The following is a 25,660-nucleotide window of genomic DNA, read 5'->3' on the forward strand; positions in this document are numbered from 1 at the left end:
GTCAAATTAATAAATAAAATCTTTAAAAAATATAAAAATTAAAAAAAAAGAACTAATCTGACTTAAGCACAGCCTCAAAGCAGATAACTGAGGTTAAACGGTGTACTCAGTTGTACTCTGATACAGGAGAAAATAAAGTGCAAACAACTTCGTGATTAAGAAGCCTCAGAAAGTACACACCACCAAACTAATCTGGGCAAAGTTGTGAATGGTTGTAAGTCAGGTAATGACCAATAAAAAGACAAAGTATCACTCATCCCACTAGTCAACTCATAGCACATATAGGCAAATTTATTATCTCTAATGAAAGAAAACCCCTTGCCAAGTAAGACTGTAGGAAGACTATTAAGAGTTATTTACTTGACGTCAATTTCTATAAATTACAGGTAAAAAGCTTGTAGTTCAGAATGGAAAGGCCTTTGGTGGTTGTGCGGGATGAGGGAAGATTCATGGAATACAGTTATCATTCAAAATATGTTTTTGCCGGGGATTAAAAGGGGGGGGTTGTTTCTTTTGGATTTGTTGTTGTTGTTTGTTTGTTTGTTTTTTAATTGAGAGAGAGAGAATGATAGCATGAGAGGCAGGAGGGTCAGAGGGAGAAGCAAGACTCCCTGCCGAGCTGGGAGCCCGATGCGGGACTCCAGGATCATGACCTGAGCCGAAGGCAGTTGCTCAACCAACCGAGCCATCCAGGCGCCCTTGTTCCTTTTGTTTTAAGATTTTTCTTAATAAACGCTTCATTCTAGAACTCAGAGCGAGGATAGCAGAGTTCCCTATATACAAGACAGGGTTTTTAAAATTAACTTCTACTTCCACCGCCACCAAATCTCTCTCCGACTTCTCTTTGCTTCTCCTCCCTCAAGTTTTGGCAGGGCCTAGCTCACACGGTGCAACTTTAAGATCATAACGAAAAGCCATTTCAGTTAAAACTTCACCACCAGCCACAACTCGGTCTGGGGGTTAAGCTCGAGAAACGCCAACGCGAAAACCCGAACGTTCTCGCTCCGCCCCACTCTTCTAGGGACGCGCCGAGCCCGTCGCTGACGTGGCTCCTCTAACTCGGGTCCCGGGAGACGGGGATATAAGCAGGGTGGGGGGCAGCCTACACAGGGCAGGCGCCAGGATCCTGCGGGACGAGCCGGGGCCGGCCTAAGACAACCCCCAACATCAGGCCTCTCCTCCGAGAGCAGGTTCCTAAAGCCAGAACATTTTTAACCTCAAAACATCCAGATCTCTGAGGCGTGTAGCGGATTACACGTATATACGCACTTAGGTGACGGCGGCTTATTGTTTAGTGCAGACGCCTGCAGGCGGTCCTCAGGCGCAGCCCCCTCCTCTCAACAACCACCACCCCCAGGCGGCCTCACGCCAGCGGGGCACCCCGGGCGCAGCCCGTCCCTCGGCGCGTTGCGCGGGGGCGGGCACGCGGCGGGCAGCGCACGCGCGCGTGAGGACGTCTGGGGAGCGCGCGCGCCGCCGCCGCCGCCGCCACCGAGCTGGGCCGGAGTTGCCGGTAGTGGGGATTTAAGGTGATGGCCTTGACTGAAGGCCTCGAGCCGGGGTCTCCCGCTGTTGCTGCAGTCGCTGCCGGGGCCTCCGTTCACTCATCGTCATGAGAGGTCAGGCCTGGGGGGAAGCGGGCAGAGGCGAGGGGCCGCGGCGAATGGTGTCTGGGGGTGGGGGTGGGGGGAATAAGTGAGGCACTCGGAGCTCGAACGGGGGTGGAAAACTCAGTCCTGGGGATTCCGGAAGAGTTGCGTGCGCGTTTGCTTTTCTTAAATTTTTCGTCCCCTTTCTTGCTTGTGCTTGGAGGAAAGTGGGAAGGTTCTACGTTACATATGAAAAAGAGACTGTCCCGTCCAACGTTGGTCTTCGGAGGTTTGAGGGAGTAAATAGCACCTGTGGCGTCGGAGCATCGGTGAAAGCCTTTAGTGAAAGGCACTAAAAACCACACCGCCGTACAGTAACTGGGAAAAAAAAAAAAAAAAATTCAAACTTAGGAATGAAAGGGAATGACAGAACATACCCTGACGTTCACCCTAGCTTCCTCCTACGGGCAGGCTGGGATAAGGCTCTGGCATCTTCCAGGGCTGCCCACACTGGTCATTTAGGGATCCTTCCCTGCCAGTGTCTTTTGCCCTCCCCCCCCCCACCTCCCCAAAGATGATGGCATTTTTAATGGGCAGACTATATAACTATCCTTACTCAGACTAAAGAGTTACCTAGCAATTACATGGCGACTCCCTAAGTCTCCCTATTTTAAAGGTATTTGGGTAGTATTCTTTTGTGGGGGAAGGTGATACTCTTGGAAGTAGTTATTAGAAATCTTTTAAGCCTTGGGAAAGCTATTTCAGCATAAAACGAAATTTGTAGGTCACCTAAATGAAATGTTTATTATTAGTTTTCCATGATACTTTAAAAGGCATTAAGATTTAATGTTTTTTTTTCTTCCTAGCCTTTCTAAGCATTAAAAAATACTGTCTCACTTTTATGAAATGTAGAATCTCCATCAGAGATGAAACTGCTCCAGTTGGGCAGAGTAAATATACTGATGTATTCAAGTATGAATAAGTATTGGTACATTATTAACATCTGCTGGGCACTTATACTTTGACAGTTTTGCTCTTTCCTTCTGTATTTAGAGAAGAGGGCATCTGAAACTAAATTTTTTTTGTAGCAGATGTTCCCTAAAAAATAGTTTGGGTACAGCAGCAGAGCCTTGGCATTAAGGGAAGGGGGAGGAGTCTGGTAACAAGTGATAGATAATCTGAAGATAATTCATCAACTATGACTATTGGCCTCTACTGTAATGAATAAAGGATTCCTACTGAGCAGTATATTGTCCGTATTTAACTGTTCACTTAGAATATTTTATGCTCTTTGATTTTTAGGAAATAGAGCGCTGGAGCAAAGAAATCTGGATCACAGAAAAAGTATTCAAGGGTCATGCAAGCCAACTGTAGCCAACTGCACAGCCCTCCAGGAGCTGCAGGCAATGAGGATGCCTCAGCCTCCCAATGTGTCCATACAAAATTGACAGGAGAAGGTTCTTGTCTTCATTCTGGAGATGTTCATATCCAGATAAACTCCATACCTAAAGAATATGCTGAAAATCCAGCCTCCAGAAATATAAGGTCAGGTGTCCATAGCTGTACCCATGGATGTATACATAGTCGATTCCGGAGTCACTCCCAGAATGAAGCAAGGCAGTCTGATGATACTGCCACAGAGTCTGGAGATCATGGTAGCAGCTCCTTCTCGGAATTCCGCTATCTCTTCAAGTGGTTGCACAAAAGTCTTCCATATATTTTGATTCTGGGTGTCAAACTCGTTATGCAGCATATAACAGGTAGGGTATAATAAAACATTGAATTGTTTCATTGTGAGTTAATTTTATTTCTTTACTGGTAATCTATCTGAACCTTTGTATTTTGTTAGCTTTTAAAATTGTACATGTTTCCTTTAAATTCATGTCATTGTGTTAGCTCTTGGATTTTTTTTTCCTTTCAATTAACTGGAACTTATCTCCTAACAGGAATTTCTCTTGGAATTGGGCTGCTTACAACTTTTATGTATGCAAACAAAAGCATTGTAAATCAGGTTTTTCTAAGAGTAAGTATAACGAGTAACTAAAAAAACCATTAAATGTTTGTGTAGAATTAATTATATACTCACTTTTGAGAGAAATAGGAATTAAGATCATTTTCTTGACAAATTTAAATAGACATGTCATAGCATCCATGATATATTAAATTTTGTTATCTAAATGATCTGTCCTAATGCTAAATTGTTTCACTTTATTTTCTTTGTATGTTGAGTCCCTGATAGAAAAGCTCGATAGTATTAAAAGATTTAGAATTCACTATTTGATCTGATTTGTCAAGTGCCTTCATATTTTGAGTAATTTGACCAAACTAGGTAATACAGTATCATTAAAAACTTTCGCTGTTGCCCTATAAAATTTAAAATAGTTAAACGTACATCAAATAGGTATTAAACTATTTAGGTCTCTCTTATTTAAGAAAAATTGAACCCCATAGTTTTTCCATAACACAAATTATAAATTATTAGTCATATAAATTATTGGAGAAAACAGGATTAGTTTATAAAATTTCACCTTCAAGCAACTTTAAAGGGCTGTATCTGTGTAAAGGATCATGCATTCTGACCTGGATATTTGTAGTTAGAACCTATCAAACCATAAAAATGTAATTCAGGGTTTAAAATAGGTAAAACTTTTATAGATTTTATTTATTTGACAGAGAGAGACGGCGAGAGAGGGAACACATCGGGGGAGTGTGAGTGGGAGAAGGCTTCCCTCGGAGCAGGGAGCCCGATGCAGGGCTCGATCCCAGGACCCCGGGATCATGACCCGAGCCGAAGGCGGACGCTCAACCGACTGAGCCATCCAGGCGCCCCTAAAACTTTTAATTAAACTAGTAATTAAAACAATTTTAAGGGGCGCCTGGGTGGCTCAATTGATTAAGCATCCTACTCTTGATTTTGGCTCAGGTCATTGTGAGACCAAGCCTCTGTCAGGCTCTGCGCTCCGTGGGCAGTCTGCTGCTTGTCCCTCTCCACTCCCCCTACCCCTACCCCATGCATGCTCTCTCTCTCTCAAATAAATAAAATCTTTTAAAAAAATTTAAGTGAGGGGCACCTGGGTGGCTCAGTTGGTTAAGCGTCTGTCTGCCTTCAGCTCAAGTCATGATCCTGAAGAAGCAGGGAGCCTGCTTCTCCCTTTCCCTCTGCTGCTCCTCGTGCTTGTGCTCTCTTGCTCTGTCAGATAAATAAAATCAATCTTAAAAAAAAATTAAGTGATATTAATAACAAATTACCTTGTTAAAATATTACAGAATTGTTTGAAAATTCTAAAAATTATACTTAACAAATCCTTATAACTTAAATGCATTTTTAAAGTTCTGTTTTGTCAGGGAGGCAAAAATAGGTAAAGTTTGTACTTGGATGGGTCCTTTATGTCAGCTTGTAGAAGATTGGGCTTCTTTGAAGCCTGGGTAATGTGGGTTATGTTTTATTTTTTTTTATTTTTTATTGTTATGTTAATCCCCATACATTACATCATTAGTTTTAGATATATTGTTCCATGATTCATTGTTTGTGCATAACACCCAGTGCTCCATGCAGAACGTGCCCTCCTCAATACCCATCACCAGGCTAACCCATCCTCCCACCCCCCTCCCCTCTAGAACCCTCAGTTTGTTTTTCAGAGTCCTGGGTTATGTTTTAATACAGTGAAGAAACTTGTATTTTGAAAAATTTGTTTAAATATGAGTTCTGTTTTGTTCACTAGAGTGTGATGATGTACAATTTAACAATATATTTTTAATAAGATTAGTCTTAAAATGTGTTAATTAGTCATTAAATAAAATAGTTTAATGTTATTTATAATTCTGGCATAATTCATAGTAACAAATTATAAAATTGTTTATTTTTCAGGAAAGGTGCTCAAAGATTCAGTGTGCTTGGTTACTGGTATTCTTAGCAGGATCTTCTGTTCTTTTATATTACACCTTTCATTCTCAGTCACTTTATTACAGGTAATTTGAGGTCCAAATACACAGTCTCATTTTTTATGTAATCATTTATTTCATAGCATTTTGCATATATCTTAACTTGCACATAATTGTTGTTAGAGTTCAGTTTTTACCTGTTCCTCTCCTTCCAAGATTAATAGGTCTAAGTGACTTATTCACATTTGTATATCAGTGCCTTGGCTCATAGCAGGTACTATTTAATTTTTGATACTTAAATTTTTTAGTTATATAATCAATAATTTTGAATATCATTAGGTTTTTGGTGGTGGTCTTTTTAAATTTTTATTTATTTTTGACAAAAATTATATATACTTAATATATATAACATGATGTTTTGATATATGTATACATTATGAAATGATTACAATCAAGCTAATTAACATATCCATCACCTCCCTTAGTTATGTGTGTGTGGTGAGAACACATGATCTGTTTTTAGAAGCAAGGAGAAGACTTACTAAAGGACAGTACTTAAGTTTCCATGTCAGATGGAAGTGTTTTGAATTTTTGGCTTTAATCAGATAATTAGAAGTTTTGGCTTCAGTAGAGCTAGAGAGGTGTGGACAGTCTGGGATATACTTTGTAGGGGGAACCGATAACACTCAGATTGCACTGGATGGGTAGGTAGGGGGTAAGAATCAAAGATAGACACCTAGGATTTAGTCTTAGCAACTGGCTGGATGGTGATGCCATTTATGGCCTGGGAAAGACTGGGGAAGGAACTGGTTTTGATGGGAAAATCAGTTTTGCTTTGAACATGTTAAGTTGGTGAGATTATGTAGAACTGTTAAAGTGATTATAGTTATATGTCATGAGCTTAGAATTAAGGTTAGGGCTATAAATTTTGGTGTTATCCAGCATATGATTGATATCTAAAAACTATGGAACTCACCAAGACTAACGAGGGAAAAAAAAGTATAGACAGGAGAGGGGGCAGGACTGGACATGCCTATAATTAGAGGAGCAGCAGCAAAGGAAATTTAAGGAACCATCAATCACATAATGAGAACTAGAAGAGTGTGATGTTAGAAGTCTAGGAAGAAATAATTCAGGGAGGGAAGATGGAAAACAAGAAGTGAACTTTGAGTTCAGCAAGACGGAAGGAACTGGTGATCTTGACAAAAGCAATTCAGTGGAAAGGAGGGAACGGAACCTTGATTGGGGTTGGTTGAGTAGAGAATGGCAGATAATCTAGTATTTAGTGAATTTTTTAGATTACAGGCTAGCTTTCCAACCATGACATGCTGGGAAGACTTGTTTTTCTTTATTCTATGGAGGAAAGATTTGAAATGTAAACATTTGAAAAGTCTCTTTAAAATAAGCAAAATGATTTTCCATTCTATTTATTACATGAACTCTAACATCTTGCCAAACTCACATTTTTTACACATCAAATTAAAGTAAAATATTTGGTAGCAAATTTAAAACCCTTATCAAACTTGACCTTTGTATGTTGCTCTGGTTAAGTTTTGATGTTTTTCTCTTGGTAGCTTAATTTTCTTAAATCCTACTTTGGACAATTCAAGCTTCTGGGAAGTACTTTGGATTGTTGGAATTACAGACTTCATTCTGAAATTCCTCTTCATGGGCTTAAAATGCCTTATTTTGTTGATGCCTTCTTTCATCATGCCTTTTAAATCCAAGGTAAGAAACTCACATTGTTTATTGAAAAAATGTTAGCAAAACCACATTAATGCTATTTAGTCTTTGTTGAAATGACTCTTTTATAACTTTTCAGTTTCCTAAATAACCTAATTTATCTGTATTACCTCAGACTGGCAACCATTGCTCAAAGACTTGAACCCAAATATTAATCTAGTCCAATAAAATCAGAAATATATTTGCTTCAGAATAATCTAATAATCAGTCCCCACATCACATATAGAAAAATAAAATTAGGTTTGTACTTCTGTTCTCCTCTAGGGCTTTATCAATTAATAATTGATAACTGACTATATTCAATGTTTTTCCCATACTCAGTAAAAACTTTAATATAAATTTTTGTAATCAGCAAAAATGTTTTACTTATAGTATACATAAAAAATTTTCAGTCATTCTTCAGAAATTCTTTAGAAACAGTAATTGTGAAAACGAGGTTGAGATTGTCAATCATAACCATTATCATTATGAAGATTAATTTCATAGTTATTGTGCCAAATGCTCATGATTATTTCAGTCCAGTATGAAATATTTGTGCTATGTATATAAGTAGCTTGTGTAGCTGTTTTCTTTTTCCTTCATTTTTAGGGTTACTGGTACATGCTTTTAGAAGAATCATGTCAGTATTACCGAACTTTTGTTCCCATACCAGTTTGGTTTCGTTACCTTATAAGCTATGGGGAGTTTGGTAATGTAACTAGACGGAGTCTTGGGATATTGCTGGCTTTACTCTACCTCATACTAAAAGTAGGTAACATGGGGTGCCTGGGTGGCTCAGGCCATGATCCCGGGGTCCTGGGATCAAGCCCCACGTCGGGCTCCTTGCTCAGCAGGGGAGTCTGCTTCTCCCTCTCCCTCTGCCCCTCCCCCCTACTCGTTCTCTCTCTCTCCCTCTCTCTCTCTCAAATCTTTAAAAAAAAAAAAGTTGGCTTAAATCTATAAATTGAGTAAAATATTCCATAATTGGATTTTAAATATATTTAGAATGAAATGAATATGCAATAAGCATTGTTAATATCAGTATTTGATGATATGGGATTTTAGCTTCTATCTCTGGGTTTAACAGATAGGGCTCTTTGAATTAAAAAATTCTCTCTTATTTCCTCTTTCAGCTTTTGGACTTTTTTGGACATCTGAGAACTTTCCGACGGGTTTTACGAATATTTTTTACACGACCAGTAAGTACTTTTTATCAGTTAAAAAAAAACAAACACTTTACTTTTCTTCATTATAAAAATGTTTTAGTTGATAAATTTTACAAGTATGGATTTCATAGGGAGCCTGGCTGGCTCAGTCGGTAGAGCATGTGACTCTTGATTTTGGGTAGTGAATTCAAGCCCCACATTGGGCATAGAGCTTGTTTTAAAAAAAAAAAAAAAGTGTGGATTTCATAATTACATGCTTTAGTACTTTGGCACATGGGGCTATGATAATAATTTCAGTTTTATTTCTGTGATCAGTTTCTTGACTTGAATGTTGACAACCACCTGATAGTTGATGTGGTGCTTATATTTTTGAATGTGCCACTTCAGATCACTTGACATAAGGGTTTATATACATTCCCTTAAAAATCTTGTCATGAACTTTTGTACTTCCTTTTTTTAAAAATTCACATGGGGTGCCTGGGTGGCTCAGTCGGTTGAACATCTGACTCTTGGTTTCAGCTCAGGTCCTGAATCTCACAACCCCGTGTCGGGCTCCGCGCTCCGCAGGGAGTCTGCTTGAGATTCTCTCCCTCTACCTCTGTCCCTTCTCCTACAGCTCCCCTTGCTCACGCATGCTCTCTAAAAATATATAAATCTTTAAAAAATTTTTTTCACAGATGGTGGTTTTGTGTGTACTTCCATTAACTCTTTAGCTTCTATAAAAATGCTCTCATTATAATTTATTGTGTATATGAGAAAAGCTCATTACCAAAAATGTCCCTTGAAATTTTCTTACTGGAAAAATTTACCCACCAAGTCAATTTTGTAACACAGTAAGTTCACAGCATGGAATTTAACAGTAAATTGAGACTCCATTGTCAGTTATAAACTTGATTATTATGTGATTCCACTGATGTTACACACTGCAGAGAAAGGCTCATTTGCTATTTAGTAGCCTCAAAGGTTGTCAGTACTCAGATGTGGACACTCTTTGGCTAGATGTAGAGCTAGTAATCTTCTATTTTTTTAAAGTAAGCTCTATGCCCAATGTGGGGCTTGAACTCACGACCCCGAGATCAAGAGTCACATGCTCTACCAACTGAGCCAGCTAGGTGCCCCTAGAATTACTAATTTGGTAACAAGTTTTGCTGCATCCTATTCAGATTTCTTTCTTTAGACAGGTACATTAAAATTGAGAGTTCTTCTTTGATGAAGTTTATTCAATTGATTATATGAGTTATCAGCCATTTTACTATAATTTAGTAAGGCCTGTGCTGAAATACTTTGATATTCATTCTGTGTGAGGCATAAAGAGAAATCACAGTCTTTGATACTCTTTGATTTATTCGTGAGTCTCTCATGAATACATGTATACACATATTCCTGAACTTTGCCAGGGAAATGGCAATCACCATCAAAATAAGTCTTCACCTGAAGGGAGTCTGCAAAATGCCAGACAGGAGTGCTATTTTTTTTTTTAAGATTTATTTATTTATTTATTTGAGAGAGAAAGCGGGAGGTGCAGAGGGAGAGAGAATCTCAAGCAGCTGCGCTCAGGCCCCCAAGGCAGGGCTCAATCTGATGACCCTGAGATCACAACCTGAGCCAAAACCAAGAGTCTGAAGCTTAACTGACTATACCACCTAGGCACCCCCAGGAGTGCTATTTTAAAAGTTTGTCAGCTTATGCTTATATATCTGCAGTGCACTCTGCTAAATGACATTTTAATGAAGGAAAATTGGCACCAAGATCATCCATCAGTATCCCAGTTTGTTTCTGGAATCTTTAACATCACCAGACTTAAAAAAAAAATCTTATTTTTAAATATTTTTATCCTTTGAGTCTTCGTTTGATTTTATTAACTCTCAGTATTTAGTAAAATAAGTTTAGATCATAGCCTCAGGTTGAGTCAGGTCATGCTTTGCTCTCATTACCATGACTGAACTTGGTATTCTTACTTCTCTTCAGCCACCTTTTCCTCATCATTTCTACAAAAAGGTGATCTCATTGGCAACATTTTGTCATGTCTAGTTAATGACTATGGTCTATGGAATTTGGTGATGAAGTTATTAAGGTCTTAAAGAGATCAAAAACTTTAAGGACTGGGGCGCCTGGGTGGCTCAGTTGGTTAAGCGACTGCCTTCGGCTCAGGTCATGATCCTGGAGTCCCTGGATCGAGTCCCACATCGGGCTCCCTGCTCGGCAGGGAGTCTGCTTCTCCCTCTGACCCTCCCCCATCTCATGCTCTCTCTCTGTCTCATTCTCTCTCTCAAATAAATAAATAAAATCTTTAAAAAAAAAAAAAAAAAAAAACTTTAAGGACTTGAGGAGAAAAGGAAATTCAAAGAATTGTGTTACCATTCAATCTGTTTTGACAGTTATAACTCTACCCATGACATTTTGCAATTCCAGTTCTTTTGTAAAATTTTATTTTTTCCTAGTACTAAGTGTTCTCTGACTTTTGTGATAATTAAGGATGACAGTCAAATTATTTTTAGATTGAGTAACAAGACACTGTTCAGTGGTCCCCAAATCTTCTTCATATTCAGTTCACTTAGCTTTCAAAAATTAGATTCCTGGGTCACATCCCAGTATGTCTGGACCTATTGAATCAGTCTCCAGTGTGGAGCACAGAAATCTATTTTTAAAGTTATCTCTACATGAGTTACATTCAGCCAGCCAAGCTTTGAATGGACTGTTTTGAACCAATGCCATAGGTAATAAGTGGGCTATTTGGTAATACCAGGTCACATAATACGTGAATATAGATTTTATAATAGTTCTATTTCAGATTGCTTAGTCTCTTAAGCCAGTTGAATTTGTAGCACTATCATTATTTGGGAAGTCAATGAATCTAACAATCTTCTAAGATCCTATTATGTATCTGATGAGTTCACCTGGATGCATGCAGTCCATCAAGACATGGTTCTGCATACACAGTTCAGCTTTGAAATATTTGTGTCCTTCAGGAGAGTTTTCAAATGCCTAGTTCCAGGGAGATTTGAGAAATACAGCATCACCTATGTATTTGAGTAATAGGAAGGAAAGATTTGTAGATGAACAGAACTTTTTATCTTCATAGAGTTATGGAGTGGCTGCCAGCAAGAGACAGTGTTCAGATGTGGACATTTGTTCAATATGTCAAGCTGAATTTCAAAAACCAGTTCTGCTCATCTGTCAGGTAAGTATATTTTTTAAGCATACCAAATACAGCACTTCTCTGAGTCACAAGTCATATTTATATTAGTTGAAAGGAAAAATCTACAATCTTTAGCCTAAAGTAGCATTCAGGCCACATACTAGTAATTTCTTACCTGTAATCAGGGGTTTGGTATATTAGCTAAGTCTTGTCCCTTATGTTCTAATGATTTGTATGCAGAGGAATGTATGTAAGGCCCTTTCCTATACTTTATGGCAGTTACTCACACTTTATTAAGCTGTTAAATCATTATACTTAAAGTTATCGTCTAGAGATAGCTTATATTATATATATATATAAAATACATAGTTTATATTTATTAAAAGTCATTAAATGAACAGTCAAAAGAACACTAGTGGCTCTACTACTGACACTGCCTTGTGTCCTTGAATGTCCTATTTGTTTTATTTGTAAAATGAAGGGATTAAGTGCTCTCCAAAATGCCTTTCAGCTCTGGAGTATGATTCTCTGCAGTGTGATGATTTTAAAATTAAAATGTTATAAAGTATAAAGCCTAATTTTTAATTCCCTTACAGCATATATTTTGTGAAGAATGCATTACCTTATGGTTTAACAGAGAGAAAACATGTCCACTGTGCCGAACTGTGATCTCAGACCATATAAACAAATGGAAAGATGGAACCACTTCATCCCACCTTCAAATATACTAAGTTGTACAAACTATGAAGGCCACAAAACATTAATTTCATTTGGTTACACTGACTATTGATAAAGACATTAGAATGGGTTTTCAGGACTAGAAGTTAAGGAAAATGTTTCCAAATGGTTTTAGATTATTATGGTAAGACATGAGTATGTAGTCTAATTTATCAAAAGATTAAAGAACCTTATGTTTTAAGAAATATATAAGTAATGTTCAGCCTAATGCATATGGCACATTTATTCTGTCCTAATTATTTGACAGGTGGTTGCAGTGTTAAATTGTGAATGTTTTCTCATTAATATTACCAAAACGGCAATTGGGTAACTAAAACTAGTGGTTTTAGAGGAACTCAGGTATTCTTTTCCTGACATTGTTTTCAGAATAAAGAATATTTTTCATAATATTTTAAGATACACATTATCTGAAAGTAGAATTTTCTTTAGCATTGACTTTTGTAATTCCCAGTCTAAAATTTCTTAAATTTTTCATAAAGTTTGTATTTTTAAATGAAAGTTCTAAAAGCTATTTTTTATCTGTAAACAATCAGATTTTCTAAGTGCAGATTAATTTACTGAGGATGATATATTTTAATACTGTATTATTCTTTGTAGTATGCTTAGCAATCAGTTGTGGACCTCATACATACAATCCTGCCATCAGCTTTAATGTACATGATCTTGCTTTTTGTATAGTGCCATGAACTATCTTAAAGTAACTATTAAAATAATCACATGGATTACAAACAGCTGGCTTCACTGATGATTTGAATAGTGTGATAAAGGAGACCTACTCAAACTCTAAAAAATAATTCCCCTTATAAAGTCTTCTCCAAAAAGTTTTGGAATCTTACACGTGAGTCATCGTTACTTGGGAGATTAAAGCTTGCACTCAGAGCTTCCAGGAAAAGCCTTAGTGTAGTTTGTTTGCCTCTAGGTACTTGTGCAGTGTGATAGAAAAGGCAATGAGGCAATTTCTCTCTCCCCACGAAACCTGTAAGGCAGAATCAAATCTTTAACAGAAGTATGAAGGGCTGGTTATACCTAGAGTAGAAGTTTCTGCCCATTTCCTCTATTACCATTAATCAGTTTGCACTCAAGGAAAAGATAGTGGAAAGGAAAAGTTGGGAGGTAGAAAATAAATTTGCAGTATTAAGACAAAGTCTAAACCAGCATATGAATTAATAGCATATGGATTAATGACAGTGACCAACTAGCTACAGATTAAGTCCTTTTCATGCCTGTATAGCCACCCAAATTGACAAAAGAATATTAGAAAGCGGGGCACCTGCGTGGCTCAGTCGCTTAAATGGCTGCCTTCGGCTCAGGTCATGATCCCACAGTCCTGGGATCCGAGCCCTGCATCGGGCTCTCTGCTCAGCGGGGACCCTGCTTCTCCCACTCCCTCTACTGTTTCCCCCACTTGTGCTCTCTGGCTCTCTGTCAAATAAAATCTTAGGGGAAAAAAAAAAGAATACTAGAAAGCCTGTAACTATTTTTCCTACATTAATTGCCAGGTTTTAAGTACAACTGTTGCTATTCAGTGATGATATATTTAACTATTACCTACTTTGAGAACAGTTGCAAATATTGAAACAAGCTTACTTGGCCTTAACTCACCTTCTTGACTGTGATGAAGCCAACAGTTATTTAGGTGTACAGCAGGAGATGGGTGAGAAAGGCAGTTTGGGATTAGAATTTGAGTGTGAAAGATAGCTGTGCTGACTTCCTATTACCAATACAAGAGTAGCATCTTACTCACATGGGTAAGCCCTATTACAATACCTACTCTTCTTACCCTATGGCTATATGGATAGTGTTGTTTCTTAATATGATTTAATAAAAAAGGAGGTCCATGATAGACAGTTGGGTTTTTGTTTTTAATGAACAAGAAAGCAGTTCACATATGAATTTAAAGTGGGGGGGAATGTAATAGAGGAGAGCTATGCCATCCACCAACAACACTGATGAACTGGAAGCATTTCTCTACTTCTTCACCTCAAAAATGGAACAGGGATTCAAAAACCCATTTATTCTGTGAATTCAGATCACACCCTCTGAAAGACTTTTATCAGCACTAAAAGCCACAACGATGTTTTATAAAAAAGTCAGTTTGAGAACTTCTATACAGAAATCATCCAAGTGTGATAGAATTACTTCAAATAAGTGGCTTATACTAAACACCCATCTTACACTAGATATATTGAGACATTAGTTAAAAACAGATTTATGCACTACATTATGTAGTACATACACATCCAATAACCAAATGTAGTTGACAGGTGTGGCTGAACAAACTGTTGATTGTTAGCACAAGAAAGTCGTCCTAGTGTATCTATGTGAAGTTATTTTTCACATGAGTTTTTTTTAAGCAACCAATTCAACTATTGGACAGAACTTGGAAATTACAAGTGTGTAACATCTAATATATAATATCAGTTCTAAAACTTGTTATATATTTACGTAGCTTAAATTGCTCAGCAGAAACAGTTTTACAACTGTCAGTCCTCACATATATAAGCAGTTTATTAAATATGAGAACCTGAACATACCTGGTATGTTAGCGCAAAAAAATTATTGAAACCATTTGTGCACCTGATTGTTATTTCTTCCTATCTTAGAATAATAAAAAAAAATCACTTCTATTTTATGTTCATTCAAATTTGCATTTAATTTCTATTTACATTCATTCAATCCGAAATCAAAATACTTAGTACAGTAAACTAAATACAAGATGAAAAGCAGAAAAATGTGTTACCCTCATAGCACTCCTAATAAGGCAGCTGAAGAATTTATTTACTCTGATAGATGCAAAGCCAACTTGGGATAGGAAAAAAAAAAAACAGCTTAAAGAGCAAACACAGAAGAACCCATCTTTCAGATGTTACTTCAGATAATCCACTGAGATAATACTTGTGCTGTAGTGATAAATTAAGAATCACACAAGAAAAGCTTTTTATCGATCAGCAACAGACCACAGGTCATGGTGTGACAGGTACTTTTATGATTGTTTTGTCCAGCTTGCTGTGTCTACTCCTATGAAAAAGGGTAGATGTTTGGACACTGATGTTTTTATTTGAGAAATTAACCATTTTCAAAACCTCAAAAATCCATTCTTCATAAATTCAACATTTCTCATGGGAATAATCTTAAGATCTAACCCTTGTAAGCTAGGAACCATATGACCGAGAAACCAAAATAGTTAGGTCCTGTATTAAACACAAAATCCAAGGCTCAATATATTAATACTCCTGAAGATGCATCTTGTTTATAATCATTTATTAAAGAATGTTGAATTTATGGAGTATCATACATGCATTCTTACCCCCCACCCCCCAATTATCTTCTATCTCAAAAATAGTATGGAAAAATTCTTCTTGAAGGATTCAAATTAGGTTGAGACCATAAAGGGGAAAAAGAAATAACATAATTTTCCTAAAAATCTGGTTCAAGTTCAGTAATTCTTTACATTGTTAATCACAGCTGGTTTATAAATCCCAGTTTATTCTGTAATGCTACAAACCTTATAAAATCAAAATTAGTAAACTTCAGTTCTCAGTGATTATAATTAAAAAACAACATGTATAAAGTAAAAAAATATCCTGTAATAGCTGATTTTAAAGAAAATAATCAAGTGATGAAAGAAAAGCACTTAATCTCTTTTATATACTTACCTGGAATAATCATAAAGAATCCTCTTAAGAAACTTAAGACTAGTAATATTGACATCATATATTTTAAACTATGCTTGGATTTTTACAAATAAATATAGGGTAAGCCATATTGCATAGGTGTGTGCTTTCTGTCTGTGACACTAAAGTGGCACTTGACATGTTTTCACAGTCATAGTAGGGATATCCATTTATGAAACACAATTTCTCCGTAAACTTGCCACAGCATAGGAAATTAATTTCACTCAATGTTAAGTTTGAAAAACTATTTGTATGGATGGTAGGTATGCAATTAATGCTTTTTATGCAGAAAAGTTGCAGTGTGTGCCACTACTGCTGGTAGTACGAATTATGAAAATAGTTCATGGGGCGGTTAGAGCCAGCCAATCACAGTGCAAGTATTACTAGTAAATGGGACTGAGGAGGACTATTTTGGTGTACAAATTTCTCTGGAATTTGGTTAGGCAGTCAACACTACAGTTAGTAAACACATTTGCAAACAAGTATCAGAGTAGCACAAGCCATTTATAGTCTGAAATAAAGCCTGTACGTATCACCACAGCTTTTGGGTTCTGTTTTTTCAGACATTATAAACTGTCAGAGAACAAAGACCTGCACTCTAAGTACAATTTCTGCCCTTTTCATTACTGTAGCTTCTAATTTACTAGCTACAGTTATAAAGTTCTCAGTAGGCTGCTGCAATGAGGGAGGAGGGGGTCTAGAGGAAGTGATTAAAAAAAAAAAAGGCTTTCTGTCCACAGATGAACTGTTACCAATTCTTTCATTTATTGCCACAATTGAAAAGGTGTATTTCCAATCATTCTTCATGGTTCTATTTTGCCTAATGTCATAGGATTTCATCTTACCTCACTCGAATTGCCATTTAAATAAGCAAAGCTTTACTCTTTTCTGACTGAATTCAACATGCATAAAGAATCTTATGGCTTGGATCCTATGGCTCAAAAAGGTTTGAAGAACATAGCAAGCAGCATCTATTTAAAAAAATTGTAGGGTTGCAAAATATTACAAACTGACTTTGCACACTCAGACTGAAGACATTATAAAAAACAAAAAGAGGTGGTAAGACTCAACTGCAACTGCATGATCATCTATTATATACCAGTATGCACTGAAATGTATTTTTATAAAGCTCTGCAGATATTAAACCCTTTCACCAGCTAAAGTCATGGAAATGCTCTCTTTAAGGCAGGAAGTATTTAAGAAAGGTAAAGTTACCTTTATTTTTATTCTTTGTACCTGTATATCACTTATGTCGATTTTGTTACAATTTCAAAAACATAGTGTCTTGTTAACATGTTTCCTAAATTAAGCCACTAAGTTTTCTTATTCACTGTGGAAGACATTCATCAAAAGGCCATCAAATATTTTTACAATCAAAAAATGTAGCCCCAGTATAGGAGAAAGAAAAATACTTTTTTCCCTTTTAAAACTGTTGAGGAAAAAAAATGTAAGGAAGGTAGACAGCAAAAACAGTTAAAAGTAAAACTTAAAAATCTTACCAATTTGCTGTAAAGAGATTAGACACAGAGAGTGGAACATGACAACACCCTCTTCCCCTGGATCTCCCTCTCTTCCTCACTTTACTGCCCTCAGTATGCATTTTATCCTGACTCTTTTTCATCCTTCTTCAGCCATGGGCTGAAAATATTTGGCATCTTGAACCAAATACTGGTATAAGAACAGGTGGCGATATTTTTCCAGTGCAATGCAGGCCCAGGACAAGGATGAAATGTGGGACATACAATTTATGCCCATTCCAAAGCTTCCAGTTAAGCTTAGCACATAGCAGTACTGCAAGTAGAAATGATTAAATAGATTTTTTTTTTCTAGTATTACAGACAGGTATTGCAGCTGGGTTACTGAAAATAAACCCCAAGTCCACCCCAATCCCTCAAACGAGCCACAGCTGTGGTTAACAATGATTCATTTGCATTTTTATTATTTCACCAAGAGAAGAAACAGAAGTTGTCTGGCTTTCTTCACACCAATAATTTTGCATTTTAAAGTTGGGATGTTTTCCATAATGAGCTGAATCAAAAATCTATTTGAAAAATATATATTTATATAAAAAAAAGATTCAGGTTGTTTGCACGTAAAACATCAATTGTTAAGTTTCTTCTGTCTTTGATTCCATGTTGCTGGAAAAAGTTTGAACAAGCTTGCATGCTAATTTGTCCTTAGTTGCAAGTATTACAGGCAATTTCATACTTTGCCTAATGAAAGGATAACCCTTCTTCGACACAATCAGAACTCAACAGTGATTCAGAAGCAACATCCTACCCTTAATACTGTCAGTTCGAGCCATGAAAATCCTTGATAAGGTTGAGAAGATGTCGCTAGGAATCAATTAATTGATGTGCCTAAGAGTTCCACGATACTATTTTAAGTTTTTTTTTTTTGCACCATTGATTGATTTTTTAAAATCCATGTTTATTTTTCCTCTGTCCAAAGTGTTCAAATGTAATGACACTGACTCTTCAAGACTGTCATTTTGAGTCTTCTTGTTTCACCTTACAGGATGCTCACACATCCCTTCCCCACCTTTTTTGCCTTAAATTCATTAAAATCTTTGCTCTGTCATAGATTCATACGTAGGTGCTCTGGTCGTTTGGAGATCATGGGAAAAGCTTGTTTTTTGTATGGCCCGGAGTTCGGCTGTCGTATTGGAAGTGGTGCTGAAGCTTCCCCACTCATCGTCACATCCATCTGCTCTACTCCACTTGTTTCCATTGGATATTCCACAGGTGTCTGAGGATTTGCCGTGCTGGCTGAAGCACCTCTTCCCCAGAAATCCCCAGGAGAAAATTTGACTGGGCTTTAAGACAAGGAAGAGCTATCATTCATTTATCTCAAGGATTATCTCAACAAGAAATATTTCCCTTAAATTTCAAGGGAGTGGGGTAATGTGACATTTATTTTTATTTAATTTTATTTTTGTGTGAATTAGTACAAAGGCCATTGCTCCCCTAGACTAACTGCTAGAGTTTCCTAACTGGTCTCTTTACCTCTATACCTGCCTCTGTAAAACCCTCCAGTGATACTTTTTTTTTTTTTTAAATCATTTTACTCCCCCGACTTAAAATAGCTTCCCATTGCATTTAAGATAAAATACTTCTCCAAACCTTTCTCTTCGTCACTCACCACACATCAGGAACATTGACCTTTCATTTCGAAGACCAAGTTTTTCCTCCCTTAGGGCTTTTGCATGGGCTGTTGCTCTACCTGTAACATCCTATACTTTTATTTTTTGTATGGGTGGCTTTTTCTCTTCATTCTTAGATGTTACTTCACCAGGGAGGCCTTTCTCTGACCACCATGACTAGGAGCCCCCCTGTTATTCTTAGCTACCACCGCACTTTTTTTCTTCATATAGTAACTTGACATTACCTGTGATTACATAATTCTTTTATTTCCTTCTTTGGTTATTTTAACTCTCTTCTCACTAAATTGTAAACTTCATCAGGACAAGGATAATTCCTATGTTAATCATGTATCCCCTTCATGCAACACAGCCCCTGGTATACAATAAATGTTGAATGAATGGGTAAAGACATTTGCCAGTGCAGCAGCTTACTTTCACAGGAGGGAAGGTAAACTATAGAGCATACAATACAAGACGTAGATGCTGTGCTTATGTCAACCACAGAGAATATGACAGATCTTTCATTTATGTGACGTGGCATAAATTTCTTAAGCATACTCTTCCAGGTTAAAAAAAATAAAAAAGATGTGAGAATAACAAAGTCTGAATACCTGACAGGTGTTCGTGGGCTGCCAATAAATCTTCGAGGTGATCGGATTTTTGGTTCAAAGGAAAATTTTTCTTTCACACTTTCAAGTACAGATGGAGCCACGTATGTAAAACCCTGAAAGATAGTGATTGTAGACTCCAGAATGGCGTTTTGTCAGATACATTAAGAAAATGTGGTTTCAGTCTCTGACACACCAAAACAACAGTGCACACCTAAAATCACCACTCTGGGTCCTCCCATCTCCCCAGTCTCATTTCACACCTGTTAGCTTCTTTCCAGCCATTTCTTGAGGCACAGACCTCAGGAAGGCAGAATTCTATTGAGTCCCATATGCCAGTAAACAATATTCTACTTTGTTGAAAGAAAAACAAAACAGGAAAATGTAGGCTCCACATTAAGATATTAAATACCAAGATGAATGCAAAGAAAATTCTAGTGTTTCTAGCCCACATGCTCATGAGCAACTAAGATTATCACACCCCAAACAGTTTCTCATTATTAGGCCAAAGTAAAAATAGAATTCTCTAACTCGGCATGTGTGATCTCTCTGGTTTTATAACAATGATTGGATAGATTTGGTATTTTCTTGATGTATAAGGGTCAACATTGTGAAAACCCTCAATTATAACAGGCAATTATGCAGTTTTATTAGGTTTAGTTCTTTCTTGGACCTTGCTATCAGACTACCAGGTGTCATTTCTCTTGCTGTAAATGTTTATCCCTTTAACAATCAGTCCTCCACCTAACTTCCCTTCTATTTATTATTCTAGTCACCTATGAATAGGCATTTTGAGTTATAGTAAGAAGACTCAATAAGCCTCTGGGTGAAGTCCTAACAAGTGAGGTGCAATTCTATAGCGCATATGCTTCAGAAACCATTTCCCCACATAGTCCAGTGGGCTATAGCTCTAACTACCAAGAGGACCAGGCTGTGCCTTAATCATCTTTCAATTTCCTTTAATTCTGTGATAGGAATTTAAATAATTATTGAACTGAAGTTGCTCTGACCACAGTCTCCAGGTAAGTGGGATGTTACTGTTTTTTATTAGTTTTTAAGAGGGGTACCTGGGTGGCTTAGTTGGTTAAGCAACTGCGTTCAGCTCAGGTCATGATCCCAGGGTCCTGGGATCGAGCCCCGCATTGGGCTCCTTGCTCAGCAGGGAACCTGCTTCTCCCTCTCCCTGCCAGTCCACCTGCTTGTGCTCTCTCTCTCTCTCTGTCATATAAATAAATAAAAAATCTTAAACATAAAAAAATTAAGAGATTCACTTTATGTAACAAAGGAAATGATATAAAATGAGGTTTTTGTTGATCAAAATCTAAAAGCTCTAAAAAAAAATCTAAAAAATCTAAAAATCTGGGGTGCCTGGGTGGCTCGGATGGTTAAGCATCTGCCTTACTTGGGTCGTGATCCCAGGGTGCTGGGATCGGGCCCCACGTCAGGCTCCCAGCTCAGCTGGGAGTCTGCTTCTCCCTCTGCCTCTGCCTCTCTCCCCTGCTCATGCTCTCTCTCTCGGTGTCTCTCTCTCTCAGATGAATAAATCTTAAAAATAAATAAATTAATTGAATAAAAAATAAAAGTAAAAAATCTAATAAAAATCTAAAAGCTTTGCTTTTCTGAGGCGACAAGGTACAAATCAACACAGATACTTCTACAAATAATTTACTATTACATATGAACCAATATATTTTGATGTCAAATATTCATAATTAACAGGTTAAAAATCCCCTACAGTTACACTAAATGTACCAAAAATCTGTAGCTATTCCAGGAATAGAACAGTTACAGTGAGCTCTTCTACTGTTGTAACGGTGTGACTTCCATTTGAGATACTGAGCCAAACATCATTTTAAGTCAGTGGCCCATCTAAAAAGGGAATCGTATACTCCAAAGAATCAGACAGTCCCACTCTAACTGCTGAAATGGAATACTGGATTATGGGAATCAATTTTCTAACTTAGCAAGTTGTAAATTAATAAAAAATAGCATCCCAGGTTATCTACATCAACTGCAAAGCAAACAAATTGAATTTTCTTATTGAAAAGGGTCCATCCTAATACTTAAATTTCTCATGGCTACATGGAAATTCTTTCACTTACCAGAAAGACCTGGTTGGCACTTTCACTGAGAGTTGAGTCATCTGGGCTGTCAACAGGTGTCTGACGTGTAAACTTTGAATCAAACTGACTCACATCCTCTTCAGATTGCTTTGCAAAAAACAAAATTAGAAAACGATGAATAGTCTATATTATACATATCAATCAAATGCATGACTTGCATTAGAGAAGGCTCTAGCTAGAACTCTTCATAGGGTTTGATTGTAATAAAATATCAGAATAGTTTTAGCAGGCACAGACTGAAAAATAAATACAGGTGGAAAGTTTCTTTTTTAAGGTTTTATTTATTTATTTGAAAGAGAGAGCTAGAGAGAGCACAAATGGTGGGGAGGGGCAGAGGGAGAGGGAAAAGCAGACTCCCTGCTGAGCAGAGAGCACAATGCAGGGCTCAATCCCAGGACCCCAAGCTCATGACCTGAGCTGAAGGCAGACGCTTAACCGACTGAGCCACCCAGGTGCCCCCAGGTGGAAAGTTTCAAAGGTCAAATTACATCTTCAATTTTTAAGCATTTAGATTTTAGTACATACTCATCATTTTTTTAAAAAAAATCTGTCAAAAAAAATTTGAATGTCAATCTTCCCCACTTACAAAGCTTCAGGGCGCCTAGTCCACTGGCTAAATTCCCTATTACATATAATTTGCTCAGCTGGCCACTGCAGGTTTATAATAAAGCTGAAAAACTACTGAAACAGAACACAAAACACATTTGTAAAATGCTCTAAAGCTTCTTCCCATAGCTTATTTCATCCTACTACAGATTTCTCAAGGAGCAAAAATGATACTCTACTCTGCATGAGTACATTTTCTTATGAAAAACATCACCTAAATCTAACCACCACATCTGTTTAATTCCTTCTCTCTGGCAACATCAGACTTTGTGGTCATGTCAAAAGAGCTAAGGAACTCAGTGTCAAAAGATGATAAAAACTAAGCATCAGTAAAAATTACTGCAATGGACTGAAACACAAATATATTAGAGGCATAAGTTCATAATTTTTTTTTTTTAGATTTTATTTATTGATTTGACAGAGAGAGACAGAGAGGGAACACAAGCAGGGGGAGTGGGAGAGGGAGAAGCAGGCCTCCCGCTGAGCAGGGAGCCCGATGCGGGGCTTGATCCCAGGACCCTGGGATCATGACCTGAGCCGAAGGCAGACACTTAACAACTGAACCACCCAGGTGCCCCAAAAGGCATAAGTTCATAATTATACTGAAAAAAAAATCAAAGAACTGGTCAATTTTGGAAGATGTTAAAGAACCAATTTATTATTTTGAAAAATGGGAAAGAAACAAACATTCATCCTGCCTTTCCTGTATGAACAATGTAAGTTTGTCTTTAGGGAAAAATTCACTAATGAGGAATCAATAATAGTATTAGAACAATTTTGCAAACCCCCACTGAAATCCTGAAACTAGGCCAGAGTTTCTGAATCTCAGCACTACTGACATTTTGGGCTTGATAATTCTTGTTGTAGGGGCCTGTCCTATGTAAAAGAGGATGTTTAGCAGCATCTCTGGCCTCGACCCACTGCAAACCAATAACATCCCCTCCCCAAGTTATGACAACTTGTCTCCAAACGTTGCCAAATTGACCATACCTAAGCATCACTAATGTTGGCAATGATCACAACATCACTAAAAAAAAATACAAATACACATTATGCCTCCTGACTAAAATATACAACATCAAAAGTTTAATCTGAAGCAGATTAAGTATCTAAATCTAAATACTAGTTTTTGGAAATACAGGGAACAGATGAATATGGTCAATGACACTATGGGGTTAAAATCAGCAAAATCAAAGTTAGAAACCCTACAGGACATATAGTCCAGTTTCTTAAGTACTCAGGAGAGGAATCGAGAGGGGGTTGGAAAGAGACCTAAGAGATACAATAACCAAACTGTATAGACCTTGACTGAATTCTTATTAAAAGAAACCAATAGGGAGGAAAAGAAAACAAACGAAACTGGGGAAATTGTCAGCTTTTTAGTTGTGATGATAGCTAGCAGTTCTGTTTATGTTTAAACAAGATGACCTGACAAGCTGGACCATTGGTACAGAAGGGTTAATTATCCTCCTTACAATTATATATGCGAAAATTTTCTTGTGCTCCAGAACCAAATTATCATCGTCATTATCTTCCTCTTCCTCCACCTTCATTCCAAGAAATAGAAAAAGAAACTATATTTTCTCAAATTCTGAGGTGGAAGAAAGACAAGAACTAACACACTAACTCATGTACTCATAAACACATTGTTATACAAACATAAAGGCAGAGATCGGGTAATGTGCCTACAAGCCAAGGAATGCCAAAGATTGCTAGCAAGCCACCAGAAGCTAGGAGAGAGGCACAAAGTGGAACGGAAGGCTCTCACAGCCTTCATAATGAACCAAGCCTGTCAATACATTATCTTGGACATCTAGTCTCCAGAACTGTAATACAATAAACTTCTGCTGTGTAAGCCACCTAGTTTGTGGTACTTTGTTACAGCAACCCTAGCAAACTAATACACATTTATACTATATTTTGAAGAAAAAAATTCCCAGAAAATCAAATTCAAAACAGGGTTGAATCAGAGGGTAACCACACTTACCCTGGTGAGCATTTTGTTATGTATATAACTGTTAAATCACTATGCTATATACCTGAAACTTATATGTCAACTAAACTTCAATTTAGAAATAAAAAATAAGGGGCACCTGGGTGGCTCAGTCGGTTAAGTGTCTGCCTTCAGCTCAGGTCATGATCCCAGGGTCCTGGGATCGAGCCCCACATCAAGCCCCCTGCTCAGCGGAGAGCCTGCTTCTCTCTCTCCCTCTGCTGCTCCCTCTGCCAAATAAATAAATAAAATCTTTAAAAAAAAGAAAAGAGGGGCGCCTGGGTGGCTCAGTCGTTAAGTGTCTGCCTTCTGCTCAGGTCGTGATCCCAGGGTCTTGGATTGAGCCCCACGTCCGGGTCCCTGCTCAGCGGGAAGCCTGCTTCTCCCTCTCCCACTCCCCCTGCTTGTGTTCCCTCTCTCACTGTCTCTCTCTGTCAAATAAATAAAAAATCTTAAAAAAATAATAATAATAATTAAATTAAGGGCACCTGGCTGGCTCAGTCAGAGGAGCATGTGACTTTTTTTTTTTTTTTTAAAGATTTTATGTGTTTACTTGAGAGAGAGAGAAAGAAAGAGAGTGCAAGCAGGGGGCAGAGGTAGAAGTAGGCTCCCCACTGAGCAGGGAGAGAGAGACCCTAGGATCATGACCCGAGCCGAAGGCAGATGCTTAACTGACTGAGCCACCCAGGTATCCTGAGCATGTGACTCTTGATCTCAGGGTCATGATTTTGAACCCCATGTGGGATACAGAGATTACTTAAATAAATAAAACTTTAAAAAAGTTAAAAATAAAAAAAGAGAGTAAAAGATTATACTCCATAAAAATAAAATACGGTTGAATTAAGCAAACAAAGCAAAAAAGTTCTAACTACTTGAAATATTTAGTTGTCTTAGGCAACCAACTTAAAAATAGTTAATATACTCATCAATTGCTGCTGGCAGTAGTCCTTGAAAAGACTGTACAGAATAAAGATTCTGAAGAGAACATAAACCAAAGTTTTCTGAATTGTTAATATAAACATAACGTTTCTGAATGCTCTGAGATTTTATTCTAAATAAGTACCAGGTCCTTCAAGTTATATGGTTTCAGGTATACATACCAACAGAGGTTTAAAGGGGGGCTCCACCTTCCGAGCTAGCAGTTCTTCCCAGTTAATATGCCTGAAGAATGGATGAGCCTAGGAAAAAAGAACAGGAAGAAAAGTCAAGGCAAATAGACTTCATTGGATTGACAAATTAACTGTTTGAAGTTACAAATCACAAAATACACTATACTAT

At 37.5% G+C, this 25,660-nt stretch overlaps 2 protein-coding genes across 10 annotated transcripts in view; one reads left to right on the forward strand and one right to left on the reverse strand.

The window, feature by feature from the left end:
• Positions 1 to 25,660, reverse strand: part of RPS6KB1 (ribosomal protein S6 kinase B1) — a 92,299-nt gene that overhangs the window by 37,454 nt on the left and 29,185 nt on the right. For 3 of the 8 annotated variants that reach the window (XM_078064258.1, XM_078064278.1, XM_078064269.1), the window contains 4 exons: positions 25,483 to 25,560; positions 21,763 to 21,870; positions 19,664 to 19,776; positions 1,601 to 1,967 (listed from right to left, as the gene is read on the reverse strand). In XM_078064258.1, coding sequence (XP_077920384.1) covers positions 1,601 to 1,967; positions 19,664 to 19,776; positions 21,763 to 21,870; positions 25,483 to 25,560 — 666 coding nt within the window. Of the gene's footprint in view, positions 1 to 258; positions 1,968 to 4,613; positions 4,780 to 16,653; positions 18,726 to 19,663; positions 19,777 to 21,762; positions 21,871 to 25,482; positions 25,561 to 25,660 lie in introns of those variants that run through there. The other 5 variants (XR_013444611.1, XR_013444612.1, XM_036109408.2 and 2 more) reach the window with 4 other exon arrangements.
• On the forward strand, positions 1,480 to 12,965 carry RNFT1 (ring finger protein, transmembrane 1). Of its 2 annotated transcripts, XM_036109549.2 has the most exons (9): positions 1,480 to 1,619; positions 2,892 to 3,349; positions 3,536 to 3,612; positions 5,458 to 5,558; positions 7,046 to 7,199; positions 7,803 to 7,961; positions 8,327 to 8,392; positions 11,442 to 11,540; positions 12,095 to 12,965. In XM_036109549.2, the coding sequence occupies exons 2-9, from the start codon at positions 2,947 to 2,949 to the stop codon at positions 12,227 to 12,229; spliced, it is 1,194 nt and encodes a 397-aa protein (XP_035965442.1). In that variant the 5' UTR covers positions 1,480 to 1,619; positions 2,892 to 2,946; the 3' UTR covers positions 12,230 to 12,965. The 2 variants fall into 2 exon arrangements, with proteins under 2 accessions (XP_035965442.1, XP_035965457.1); XM_036109564.2 differs by lacking the exon at positions 7,803 to 7,961.

Source organism: Halichoerus grypus, chromosome 2 (genome assembly GCF_964656455.1).
Source record: "Halichoerus grypus chromosome 2, mHalGry1.hap1.1, whole genome shotgun sequence".
In the NCBI taxonomy this organism is placed as follows: domain Eukaryota; kingdom Metazoa; phylum Chordata; class Mammalia; order Carnivora; family Phocidae; genus Halichoerus; species Halichoerus grypus.

Coding starts and splice junctions, on each gene's coding strand:
- RNFT1 (XM_036109549.2), top strand. CDS start 2,947: ATGCAAGCCAACTGTAGCCAACTGCACAGCCCTCCAGGAGCTGCAGGC. Junction 7,200..7,802: donor TCATGCCTTTTAAATCCAAG/GTAAGAAACTCA, acceptor CTTCATTTTTAG/GGTTACTGGTACATGCTTTT. Junction 11,541..12,094: donor CAGTTCTGCTCATCTGTCAG/GTAAGTATATTT, acceptor ATTCCCTTACAG/CATATATTTTGTGAAGAATG.